Here is a 13,967-nt window from a genome sequence, read left to right as displayed (position 1 = left end):
GGACTCTACTTTTTATATAGTTTGTTTTATTTGTAGGCCATTGAAAGTCATAAAAGTTTGCACAAACAATAAAGAAAGTAAAGGGTAGTCCACTGCAGGAAAGGTTCAAACACAGATCGCAAGGCTGGTTCCTTTTTTCAAAGACCTGGCACAATCTTGTCGAGAGGGAGCACTTTTCTTTGCCCTATCGACAATCTGGGAAAAAGAAGTAAATGTGTGGGAGGTGGATCAGCGAGAAGCAGACCTGTTTCACCACAAAGTGTACATAGCATATCAGCCAATATTATAAATGTAAATAAGTACTGCATATGATGTTTAGTGAGAGGTACAAAGTTAAGTGCTGTAACACAGCTCTATTTAATCCCTTATTTCCTTCTTTTAGATCCACTTGTACAGCTTGCAGACAGGGCAAAACCTGACTACCCTTGGCAACTCTGCTGGGGACTTTTCCTGCATTAACATGAAAGACAGCCCTCCGCACATGCTGGTGACTGGAAACAAAGACAGGAGGTAGGTGAATGGGGGCTGTATTGGGCTAACCTAATCTACTCCCATGCAATGTTTATTTACGAAGGTTACCCTAAATGTCTTAAATGCCTTAAATGCAGCCTGGCCACCCCACGGGCCATCTTCGGGATAACTGTACTCCAATTCTATCGTTTTTGGTTTATAGCCAAAACTAAAAATAGGGAGGTCAAAATACTCCCAAACGAAAATAGAAATCAACTGACACATAGGAGCCTGCCCTCTGCTTCCACCCACACAGCTCCACATATGTGTTTGGATCAGTGGCTCCAGCAGAGCAGTGTCACAGGAAGGAGTTCTAATGTTAGTACTGCCTGATCTGAAGAGGAATTCTAAGATAAATAGGCATGAGTGTTAATTTATGTGTATAACTGGGTGCAAAGATGTAAGAACGACTTTCCTAAAAATAGCTCCATTGCGATATTTTAGAACACCCCAAAAAAGCTTTGTTCTGCAACTTAAAAAAATAAGCAGTAAAATACTCCAGCTTGAAGATCTTATTTGGAGCCCTCCAGCAGGGCCTTCCAAAAAGGGAAGTATCTAAACTGCATTGGAGTCTAAATGATTGAGCATTCATAGATGTGTTCTAACAGTTGGATTTAAGCAAAAGCTTCACAACAATCTCCAAAATCACTCATTGGGAGCTGCAATCACACCAGGGTTTCAGGATAACTACTCAGTATTTAAATGGCTCAATTTAATTCACTGTATTAAAATGTATTTTGTGGGAATGTCCTGAAATAGAATGGATGTAGCTTTTATTGACCAGACTTGGAGACCCTTGTTTTATGAGATTTGCAAGGCAGCAGTATGTATGGTGATCCACCTATTGCCATTTGTTAAACTTTCTCTTGTCTAAAACATCTGTTAGATAAGGATGTGTGCCAATGTCAAGGAAGCCACTATTTATATTCAAAATGGCAATCAACATGAAGCTGGGTGCCACCATCTTTGTTAAGCCAAAATGCTTTGTCCGCTTCCAGTTATTACTGTTGCTGAATCGGTGCAGCTATAGCGCTTAGACTTGAGACATTGTTCTTATTTCAACCTGCATTGCATTCTACACATCTATCTACCATTGGATTTTGGTTATTAAATGCTTTTGCTTTCTTGGCCCCTACAAGGTTCTTTGCTCTTCCTTGAGAAAATACCTCCATATAGTTCACCCAAAAGCTCAGAGCCCAGAAAGCCTCAAACAGGTAGCTGGAGCTTAAAAGGTTCGACGGATTAGATACCGCCAAAATTACATATGATACTAGTGTACAGCCAATCGGAAGCCGCCCGTATCCCACTACCGACGCCATCTTGCCAGCGTGCAATTCCCACCAAGAAATTCAAGTTCAGTGCTGAGTTCAGAAACCCTGCAAGGTTTTCTGAACTCTTATCTGCTCAAATAAATAAAATTGTTGGGCGATAAGCCGAACCCTTAGGTCTTCATTTCAGAGCAATGTTTGCTAACCAATCAGTGCCAGGTGCCCTAAAGTCACTTCATGTTTTGATGGTATTAAAAACGACCTCATATTCAAACATTCCTTCCCATTCCATGCCCTGCAGGCCCTATTCTCTAAGAACCCAGAAACCCTAGCTAACACCTTTAAAGAGATCGTCACCCAAGCAGTTGACGCCATTGCGCCACTCAACCTTAAAAAAGCCAAACACTCTTAACACATGGTTCTCAAAAGAACTCCTTGACCAACGTTTGCAGAAGAGGATTGCCCTTTCCGCATGGAAAGCCAACCCATCGGAAGCCACCAGAAATGACTTCAAAGCCATTTCCATATCATACAAAGCCAACATCACCCTAGCCAAAGCTGCTTCCTTCAATTCAAGGATCAATGACGCCAAATCTGGATCCAAAGAAATCTTCAGCATCTATAGGGAGTTGGAAAAACCATCCTCTCCTCACTCTCTCATCAAAGACGAAAACTGGTGTAACAGTATTCAATCTGCTATACTAGACAAGCTCAACTCTCTTCAAACCAAAATTTGCGGCCATCAAAGAGCCCTGAACCGCCTCATAGTCAACTTGTACAGTAAATCCCCCCACGCCCACAAAGACCAAGTCCTCCCCACTGTTTGACTTCAAAGATATGACTGAATTGGAAGTCATCGCCCTGCTCAAATCCATCAGACCTTCTAACTGTAAGGGAGATGCCTGTCCAGCCAAACTCATCAAAGACTCAGCACATATCCTAGCTCCCTTCCTATCCGCATTTATCAACTCATCCTTCCAGGCTGGCCACGTTCCAACTGGATTTAAGGAGGCGTGTACCATTCTTACTTAAGAATCTGGACAAAGCAGCTTACCTGCAAGTCCATAAATTCCTAGAAGACAACCGTCTCCTCGGCCTGCGGCAATTCGGCTTCCGCCCACGACATGGCACCGAAACGGCTCTCCTGGGTTTAAAGAACCAAACGGACGATCTGAGAAACACAGGGAAACCTGCTCTCCTTCTGCTCCTGGACCTATCCGCAGCCTTTGACTTGGTGGATCACAGCACTCTGTGCCACCATCTAGCTACTCAGGCTAACTTCTCCCCTAAAGCATGTGAATGGATTACCTCCTTCCTTCCAGAGAGGGCCATTAAAGTCTTCTCCGGCTCAGCCTGTGCTACCCCTAGCCACATTAAATGCGGTGTTCCACAGGGTTCATGTATCGCGACCATGCTCTACAACCTCTTCACGAGGCCTTTGTTCAGCATCCTTGACTCTCTGTGCATATTGTATACGAACTATGCGGATGACACACAGGTGCTCATCCCGCTCACGGGGGACTACTTAGCGGATACAAACACACTCACCACCATTTACTCCACAATCCAATCTTGGATGGCAGATAATTGGCTCTGCCTCAACAGTGAAAAAACTGAACTTCTGCTCATAGGGTCACCCACTACCCTGGGTGACCTCAGTGAACAGTACATATCTTTCACTATTGATAATATTCCCATCAAGGTCTCCAACAACGTTAAGACACCTGGAGTCTACCTGGACTCCGATCTGACCATAGATAGGCAGGTTAATTCCATTGTCTCCTCGTAAGTCTACTACTCTAAAGTTCTCAACGCTGCCAGACCCTTCCTATCACGCCAGAATAGCCTCACCATTGCCAGGGCAATAATTGGATCGAGGCTGGACTATTGCAATGCCCTACTCGTTGGGACCTCCAACAAAAATTTGGCCAAACTCCAGCTGGTGCAAAATAATGCACTAAGGGCAGCCACAGGCACCTCAAGAAAAGACCACATTTCCGAAGTGAGAAGACAGGCCCACTGGCTCCCGGTCAAAGAGAGAATTGTCTTCAAAACCCTTGCCCCCAGTCACAAATGCCTCCATGAACTTGCTCCCCCGTACCTGACCCAAGGAATCACCAAGCACACTGCCACAAGACCCCTAAGGAAGTGCTACTCCAACATGACTGTCACACCTAAAAGGCAAAAAGTCTCCGCCGGGGGCTCCAGTTTTCCCACTCTGGCCGCCACCCACTAGCACACACTACCCACTCACTTAAGAATGATCAAGTCCCACCAAGCATTCCACAAAGCTATCAAAACCAAGCTTTTGTCTGAAATGTAAATGCTATCAATCTATAAAAGTATGTTTCCTACCCTGCATCTGTATGTAACTATAGTTTGTGTTTCTGTAACCAAGAGACCTCTGGTCACCTGTTAACCTATGAATCAAAAATTCCTACAAATTCTTGTAACGGTGCCTCGATGCCCTCGGGCTGCAAGTACGCTATACAAATGCAAATAAATAAAATAAATAAATTATACAGTAATTTTTTGTTTGTTCCCTCTCCTCAGTATTTTAGAAGTTATTGCTAATAAGTTGAACTCGAGCTTTTCCTTCAATAATATGTATTTGAACCTGTGCTTGCTTGAGCAATTTACCTGAAATTTTTTGTAAACTTCTTTGTGTCCTTTGCTGTGAGAATCCTTAACATGTACACACATTGCCCATTTACTGCTTTGCTTTACATCTAGATAACCTGTTTTTATAACCCTGAGCTTTTGTTTAAACTATTTATTTGGTTGATGTTAAATCCTCTCTTCTAAAATGTTTGGTTTCTTGGCAACCTCCTCATAACTAACACAACTTCTTGTCATATACTTTTCACAATTTACCCCATTTAATTAAAGGAGGGAATAATTCAGCTTTATCTTTAAACGTATTAGCCCATTCCATAATCAATGTTGAAAAGGTTGACTGGTAATTAGGACCAGATTTTATCTCATTTCTAATTAGATTTTATATAATTTCTGTACCACACATTTGAAATGCATCTATCCAACTCTTTAAAAAACAAACTGTAGACCAGGTAAGACAATTTGGTGATTCACCTCCATGACTTCAATCATCCTGTTTTGCATATTGTGGCCTTTTGAAATCTCATTTTTGTATTGTTATCTTTGTTCTGAAGTATTGAAGCAATAGGTCTTCCCCAAGATATGCCTTTCTTGTTTATCTTTTATTTTACAACCTATAGAATCATCGATGGTCTCTACAAAATCAATATTTTTACAAAGTATACATTCTATTGAAAACATATTAATAAAACTACACTTTCCCTGTTATACCTCCTTTTTTAATATATACAATATTTCTGAGGCTTGTGGAATCTGCTTAGATCACATGCTGTGCATAGGCCGACATCTAGTGGAAGCTGCTGAGTATTACAGTTTGTTTTTCGAAACTCGGAAATGGGCGTCGACACAGGGCGTGCCAGTAATACTATCCCTAGTGTGACGTCCACTGTACCCAAGATCCCTCACGCGTCTAGGATCCTCAGATTGTTTTTTTCCGCCATACTGGTCGGAAGCATTTTGCGGAGTCCCCTGGCCATAGCCATACTTTTGCTAAAAATTTTAAAATAATTATCTATTGACATCCTTCCCCACCCCAACGTCGAACTTTGACAACTCGACGCCGGCTGGAGAAGAAATCGACCGTCAGCTGCTGCACGACGGATTTGGGCCTCAGACACTTAACAGCCCGCTGCCTCAAGGTGCGTATGGAGGGTACCCCTTTTCAATTCTGTCCCAAGTGCAATCGCAAATACCCTTGGGTCGACAGGCACGCCACATGCAATCTCTGCTTGCCGAGGGACCACCCCGAAGCGAACTGCAGAGCGTGTAGTAGGTTTAAACCTAAGACACTTAAGGACCGTTCGACGAAGCGTTGGGCCCACCACGCCAGGCAGGCGGCCATGGCAGCGGAGGGCGCCTTCAGCGATGGCAGCAACGCCGTACTTTCGGACGGCGAGGGCATTACGGCGTCGAAAGACAGCCAAGCGCAGGTCCCCGACCTCGGAAGGTCATCCGGCAGGGCGGCTATGGGGAAGACCCCTGGCGACACAAGCGCTTCACATACTACACACACTAAACACACTAAGTCCAACCGAGACTCGACGACGTCGAGTTCTCGGAAAGAGGCACAGACAGAACGGTCCGATTCGGTGTCCTCTGGGCGCTCTCGATCAAGATCACCGCATGACTCCAGGCAATCATCCACTCTTGCCAAGAGTGCTTCGCTCCCTAGGCTAGCAGAAGTTCGATCGTCGGAAGACGAAGACGACTTCCACCCCCAGGCCGCACTCCAGGAGTCGGAGCCCGCAATTAAAGCCAGCGAGGCCCCACGCTCGAAGGACAGGGACACCTCTCCCGATCCTCGACGCCAGGCGTCGAAAAACTCCGGAGCCACTAAGGGACAGGGAAAACATTTTTCTACGCACGGGGAGGGGGGAAAACAGCAGAAGAAACTACCTGTACATTCTTCCACACCTATAAAACACTCCCCCACCCCCCCCCCACCCCCCTAAACAGACAGACAAGCCCAGGTCTGCTGATAGGTCCACAACCAGCAAAGCTACTCAAGATAAATCCCATAGACTTGCTGAGAGAGTCATTCCCAGTTCCAAAAAATGGTCCAGTGAAGACATAGTTAGGGTCATGTCAAGAATGTCTTCTTTGGCTGATTTTTATGATAAAAATCCAGAACATTTCCTCTCGTATGATCCACAAGGGGCCACACCCTCAGGCTCTACTGATCCAATCCCCCCGAGTAAGAAGGCCCGGTTTGAAAGCCCTATGAGGTCTGAACCCTTCGAGGTACAACCTTACGCAACTCCATACTCACGGTATCAAGGAGAGGCTTCCTTTTGTGAAGACCAAGAATTTGGTATAATAGAAGAGCAAACCGGGACGGGCTACTATGGGGATGATGAGGACCACGAAGAAGAAGAGGATGACCCGGAAACATACAGTGTAGATTCCCCAGTAGAGAACGAAGCCCCGGTTACCGACTCCCCGGTCGATAACCAACCCCTCCTAGATGAGGTTCTCGCTCGCGCAGCAGAACATTCCCACATTGACACCCACGGTGTACAGGAGGAAAGGGACTTCGCAGAAGAGTTAGTGGGAGAAAGGAGGCCTGTTGCCCAGACCATCCCTATCCTTAAATCCATTCAGCGGAGAATAGATACGTCCCTGGTGAACCCAAACCTCACCAGAGCAGTCAATCCCAGGGTTGAAAAACTTTTCAGGGCGGCACAGTCTGACCCTCTCTATATAAGAGGACATCTGAAGCCAGACTCCCTAGTTGTCACCAACACTCGTAAAAGGGCTGGGACACCCTTGTCTTCATCAGAAGCTCCTCCCGACAAGGAGAGCAAAAAACTATATGGTTCCGGCAGGAAGGTAGCCTCAACATCCGCCTATCAAGCAAGGATTGCTAACTCCACCACCCTGTTGGCCAGCTACAACTGCCATCAGTGGGAAGAAGTCGCGGCTCTCATAGCCTCTGCTCCTGAACCGTTAAAGGGCCAATTAGCTCGGATTTCCGCAGAGGGTAGAGCCGTGTCTGGTTGCATTTTGAAAGCAACCTTCGACGCAGCGGACAACGCAGGCAGATTGATAGCAGAAGGTACTGTTATCAAGAGTCATGCGTGGTTACGGCAGTCTGGTTTTAAGGCAGAAACACAGGCATCATTGTTGGACAAACCGGTGGAAACCGATCTGTTGTTTGGTAAGGCGGTCGAAGACGCACTGAAAAATGCCAAGGACGAATACGAGACACTCAAGTCCCTTGGCCAGTTAACCAATAAACCCCCTAACCAGAGAGGGAATAGTAATTTTCGTCACCCACGCGGCCAAAATTCCCAGAGAGGATCTAACTATTCCCAGGGGCAGGGTACACAGTGGAACAGCAACCAACAGTCTACCCAGGGTTACGGCAGAGGTAATAGGAGAGGTCGTGGTAAAGGCAGAGGCAGCCCCAGCAAAGGAGGCAGCATGCCTCCAACAAAGCAGTGACGCTCAGTTCAGGGTCCCTTCTCACGCAACCCCAGTAGGGGGACGAATTTCAAACTTCACCCAGGCTTGGGAAGGGATCACATCAGACAGATGTATCTACTGTCAACAGTATCCAGAGGATATTGTATAGAGCTACTGCAGCGTCCCCGGAACCATCCTCCATGACAAAGAGTACACTCCTTAGAACATCAGAAGATTCTCCTCGAGGAGTTCGCCATTCTTCTACAAAAGGACGCGATAGAACTCGTCCCGGGACAGGGTATTTATTCAACTTACTTCCTTGTGCCAAAGAAAGACTTGACAATGCGCCCAGTATTGGATTTACGGCCTGCCAACAAGTATATCAAGCCCCAAAAATTTCGTATGGCCACGCTACAAGACGTAATCCCCCTCCTAAAAAAGGGGGATTACATGGCAACCTTGGATATGAAAGATGCTTATTTTCATATTTCCATGTTCCCAGCGCACAGAAAGTACTTGCGCTTCAAGGTGGACAGTCGCCACTACCAATTCAAGGTACTGCCCTTCGGGATAGCTTCAGCACCAAGGGTATTTACCAAGGTACTGGCGGTGGCGGCTGCACACCTACGCAGGGAGGCAATCCCAGTGTACCCTTATCTGGACGACTGGCTCATAACGGGGGAAACCCCAGGAATTTGCAGGACAAACATTCAAAGGACTATCGACCTCCTACACGAGTTAGGCTTCTCAATCAACGAGAAGAAGTCAAGCCTGGTGCCAAGCAGCTCAAAACAATTCCTAGGAGCAATCCTGGACACCCAGGAGGGGTTGACCTTTCCTTCAGAAGAAAGAATTCGGAATATACTACTGCAAATTCCGCATTATCAGTCCGGTCAACAAATAATGGTACGCAAAGCAATGCGTTTACTGGGCATGATTTCGTCATGCATTTACCTGGTCCCCCACGCGCGCCTGCGCATGCGTCCCATGCAGGAATGGTTGGCGAAACAGTGGTCTCAGGCAAGTGGTCAGTGGGACGATCTAGTGGTCATTTCGCCAACACTGGTACAAATCCTTCACTGGTGGACAAGAGAGAATCTCGCACAGGGGAAACCCTTTTACGATCCCGAAGTACAGGCAGTAGTCACTACAGATGCATGCTTGACGGGGAGGGGAGCTCACCATCTCCATCACACAGCTCAGGGTCTCTGGTCTCACTCAGTGGCCAAGAACCACATCAACCTGCTAGAGCTTCTGGCAGTATTCAGAGCGCTTCAGGCGTTCGAGCCCCATCTACTAAACCTGTCAGTGCAAATCCGGACGGACAGCACTACAGCCATGTTCTACCTGAACAAGCAAGGAGGGACTCGCTCGCCAAATCTGTCCAAGCTTGCCCAGAAAATCTGGATATGGGCACTCAGACGGAACATCTTCCTGTCATCACAACATGTTCCAGGGGAACTCAATTCCCTAGCGGATGCTCTGAGCAGAGACTCCCTCCCAGAGGAACACGAATGGGTTCTTCACAGAGAGGTCGTAGAAGATCTCTTCTCTCAGTGGGGTTTCCCCACTATAGACTTATTCGCCACAAGCGAAAACAGACAATGCCCAGGATTTGCATCCAGGTTCCCCCAACCAGACTCCCAGGGGAACGCCCTGTGGATGAACTGGTCAGGGATGTTTGCGTACGCTTTTCCACCAGCTCCTCTCATCAGGAAAGTGGTGAACAAGATGAACAGGGAATCGATGACGCTCGTAGTTGCTCCCATGTGGGCAAGACAACCGTGGTTCCCACACCTACGCAGGATGGCGGTGTGCGAGCTCATCAAACTTCCAGCCTGGTACAACCTACTGTCCCAGCACCAAGGTCAAACAGTGCACCAGCAACCCAACTCAATGAACCTGGCAGCATGGCTCCTGAGGTCATAGAGTTTGGACACCTCCATTTGCCACAGAGGTGTATGGACATCCTAAAGGAATCTAGGAAACCAAACACAAGGCACTGTTACTTTGACAAGTGGAAGAGGTTCGTTATCTGGTGCCAGAGTAAACAAATCAACCCGGTTGATTGCACTCCTTCCACTATTGTTACATACATGCTCCACCTGCTAGATGCAGGATTGGTTTTTAACTCACTGAAAGTACACCTGGCAGCCCTCTCGGCTTACACCACTTCACATAGCAAGGTTTCGTGGTGGAAAGTACCAGTAGTTAAAGCCTTAATGGAAGGAGTAAAGAGACTTCACCCTCCTATTTCAAACCCACCACCAGGGTGGGACCTTAATGTGGTGCTAGCCAAGCTCATGGGCCCCCTTTCGAACCCATGCATAAAAGCAGTCTCAAACACCTGACTTATAAAACGGCCTTCTTAGTAGCTATTACTTCTATAAGAAGGGTCAGTGAAATTCAGGCTCTGTCAGTGCAGGATCCCTTCTTTACCGTCCATAAAGACAAACTGGTTTTACGCACACACCCTAGGTTCTCACCTAAATTTATATCAAAATTCCATGTAAACCAGTCCATCGAGCTTCCGGCTTTCTTCCAGAACCCGCAAAGCTCGGCTGAGGTGAAACTACACAACCTAGATGTGCGTAGGGCGGTCCTCTACTATGTAAATAAAACAAGACCGCTAAGGAAAACAGATCAACTGTTTGTCCCCGTAGCTACAGGCAGAGAGGGGGATCGCGTCTCGAAAGGTGCCATCTCGAAGTGGATTATTAACTGTATCCAGCTGTGTTACTCACTCTCTGAAAAGACTCTGCCTTTTACGCCAAGGGCCCACTCTACTAGAGGCATTGGGGCCACTCTGGCTTTCATTGCAAATGTACCCCTTGACACCATTTGCAAAGCAGCTACTTGGAGCTCTATTCACACTTTTACTCAGCATTACTGCATTGACACCCATTCCAAGGCAGATACACAAGTGGGACAAGCGGTCCTAAGACACTTATTTGCTCATGACCCTTCTCACATCCCACCTCCTTCTTCTGGTACTGCTTGCTAATCTATGCACAGCATGTGATCTAAGCAGATTCCACAAGCCTCAGAAGGGATACATTACTCACCGTAATCGTATTTCTGATGCTTGTATCTGCTTAGATTCACATGCGACCCACCCTTCCTCCCCTCCGAGAGAAGGCGCATGATTGCTTGTAGTCTTACCTTTCTGTCTATCTGCTTGGACTATCTGTACTCACGCTACTCCTCATGCTACCTCATGTCAGGAAAAAATACAATCTGAGGATCCTAGACGCGTGAGGGATCTTGGGTACAGTGGACGTCACACTAGGGATAGTATTACTGGCACGCCCTGTGTGGACGCCCATTTTCGAGTTTCGAAAAACAAACTGTAATACTCCGCAGCTTCCACTAGATGTCGGCCTATGCACAGCATGTGAATCTAAGCAGATACAAGCATCAGAAATACGATTACGGTGAGTAATGTATCCCATCCCCAACATCTGACTCCAACTTAATACATTCTATAGCCTTCCTGATTAGTGCTCTAGTATGTAGAAAAGTTACATTTAATGCCACCATTAAAACATTAGCCAACATAAAAGGAGGGCAATTAAATAATGACCAACATTTTTCCATCAGTGATCTCCAACAAATGTTTTACTTGAGTAATATGTAACACTATGCGCTACAACACCGTAGGATATATTTTTGTTGATATGCTAGTTTTATTGGCATGATCAGATGAACTCAAGACTAAATAAACTTGCTACTACTGGAGGTACTTGTTTATTTATCACTTTGATTCAGCTCTTGTCTGACAGACTGTTCATAATTAAGTAGCCTTAATATCGATATTCGTTTTCTTCAATTGGGGGATTGATTTTTTTTTAACTTAAAGTAATTTCTTTATTTAAAATTCATATATACTGCGCTGCATGCCTGTGGGCCTCAGAGCACGTACACATAGTAGACAAAGCGGAGCATAGCATAAGGGCATTATTCCGGAGGACAGAGAAAGAAGGATCGAATCATACTGAATTAATCAGGCAATAGGTTGAAAAGCAATGTTTTCAGCTTTTTCTTAAACTCTGTTGTCGGTATGGCTCTAAGACATTAAGGCAGTAGATTCCAAGCATTGGGGCTCTGTACATTAAAACCACGCCCACCTGCTTTAGCAAGTTTAAATCTGGGTTGAACTAGCTTCAGCTGGTTCTGTGACCAGAGAGAACGGACCGGAGCATAGGGTTGGAGACGGGAGGTAAGATATTTGGGAGTCAAATTAGTGAAAAATGTGTGGGTCAGGGTAAGGATTTTGTGTTATTCTGTGTTTTACTGGCAACCAATGCACCTCCCGCCTAAATGCAGTGATATGAGCTCGTTTTAACAGACCAAGAACGGCACAAACTGCTCCATTCTGCACCACCTGAAAGGAGGCAATAAGAGTCTACGAGCAGCCACTCAGGAGACTGTTGCAATAGTACAATTGAGAGTTAATGAGAACGGTAGCAAGTGTAACTAGGTTCTCATGGGATAAAGAAGGTTGGGTATTGCAGAGAAGTTTATTAATCAGGCCACAGGAGGATCTGACCTGAGCAACATGTTGATACAATGAAAGCTTGGCATCCAAGACAACACCCAGAGTTTTGACCTTCTTCGCTACTGGAATTGTAGTGCCAAAAATGAGAAAGCTCTTCTATTCAGAGGAGAGAGATTTCAATTTGGAGCTAGAGGCGACAATCATGAGCTCAGTCTTTTTATCATTCAAGGCAAGAGAATAGAATCCATCCAAACATGGATTGAGGAGTAGATAGAGTTGAGATATCTCAAGTCATTGGCATAAGTACTTGAAGGTTTTATGACAACCTGGGTGTCATCAGCGTAGTTTGTGTATTGGACAGCCAGGCTGTCGAAAAGTCTCCGAAAAGGAATCATATACATATTGAATAAAGAAGGGGAGAGGCATTCTGGTATGCTCACCTGGTATCCATGGGGACGCCACCCAGCCGTAGGGACTCTGGTATCCTTCTCTGCGGTTCCCAGGTGTGACCAGCTGGGAAGTTCTGCCTGGAATACAGGTGGGCAATGTTCAAGACTGGGCAACTGGGGTAAGCAGCCCCCCACCACCTCGTATGCCTGCAGTCCCTCTGGACCTCTCCTTACCTTGTTGTTAATTCAAGTGTGCTCTCCGTCCGGCCTTCTTGGCAGGGGCGCGTTGTCCTTTGTTGGCGAATGTGATCTAGTTACTTCACTGATGCCGGCCCGCTTTGAGTCTTTCAGGTAGGTCTTATTGCTGTTGTATATTGTTAATCTTGCATGCCTTTCTTGGTTTAATAAATGTCTCTTTCTCTTCCTTAGGTGCACGGAAGTCCAATGTGATGCATTGGCTGAATTGGGTCTCGCCGGTAAATGATGGTGTATAAAGAGAGCTATGATGCGGTAAGTAGGCGCTATGCGCAGCGCTATGATGCCTTGCCTTTGCTAACCCGTTGTCTTTTCTTTCCCATAGATCGCAGTGCTCACCCGGTGTATGAAATCCCGAGGCAATGCTGGTCGAGGGGCGACTTGCGAGGTAAGCTTTTCGGCACAGTTTGTTATGTTGTAAAAGTGTCTAATGTCTTGTTTCCTCCTTTTTTGCAGATTCGTCGGTCCCGGAGACACGCTGATTCTAGGATATTGTTCGCAGGAGCTGTGGGCAGCTAACGATGAAAATTACAGGTAAGCTGCTGCTGCTAACGATGTCCTTTTGTCTCTTTACAGATGCTGTTCTTCCGAGGTTCGCAGGTACAGCTGAACACGATGAGCGTCAGGTTGCAGGATTGCAAAGTAACGCAAAGCATGTTATCCAAGTCGGGTGTGGTTTAAATAGCTTCAAGAAAGTAGTCCAAGTAAAGTAGTTCCTAGGGTACCACACCCAAAACACTATACCGCATAGCTTGGTTCCAAGGAGCCAAGCTATGTGGATGCCTCCATGTTGGCTGGCACTTGAAATAAAGTATTTCCCTACACACAAGTCTTTATTAAGTATGAGCCTGGCGCCAAAGGCGACAGGTCTGGGCCCAAGAGGGCCTAGGCACAGGATGCCTAAGTTTGTTGGAGACCCGAGCCAAGACCCCTCCTGGCCCATGGGCTTGCCAGGGGGGTTTCTGGATGTGGGTTGTGACACATGACCCCTGTGGGACAACACACGTAATCGGGGCGGGATTGGAG

General features: G+C 46.3%; 1 protein-coding gene across 2 annotated transcripts in view; it reads left to right on the top strand.

The window, feature by feature from the left end:
• FBXW8 (F-box and WD repeat domain containing 8) overlaps positions 1-13,967 on the top strand; it is a 1,779,087-nt gene that overhangs the window by 1,447,754 nt on the left and 317,366 nt on the right. For both annotated transcript variants that reach the window (XM_069619213.1, XM_069619212.1), the window contains one exon: positions 383-510. In XM_069619213.1, the coding sequence (XP_069475314.1) occupies positions 383-510 (128 nt within the window). The remainder of the gene's footprint in view (positions 1-382; positions 511-13,967) is intronic.

Source organism: Ambystoma mexicanum, chromosome 10, assembly GCF_040938575.1.
Source record: "Ambystoma mexicanum isolate Mex_15411 chromosome 10, UKY_AmexF1_1, whole genome shotgun sequence".
In the NCBI taxonomy this organism is placed as follows: Eukaryota; Metazoa; Chordata; class Amphibia; order Caudata; family Ambystomatidae; genus Ambystoma; species Ambystoma mexicanum.
The sequence above is the reverse complement of the archived record's forward strand: the minus strand, read 5'-3'. Positions and strand labels throughout refer to the sequence as shown.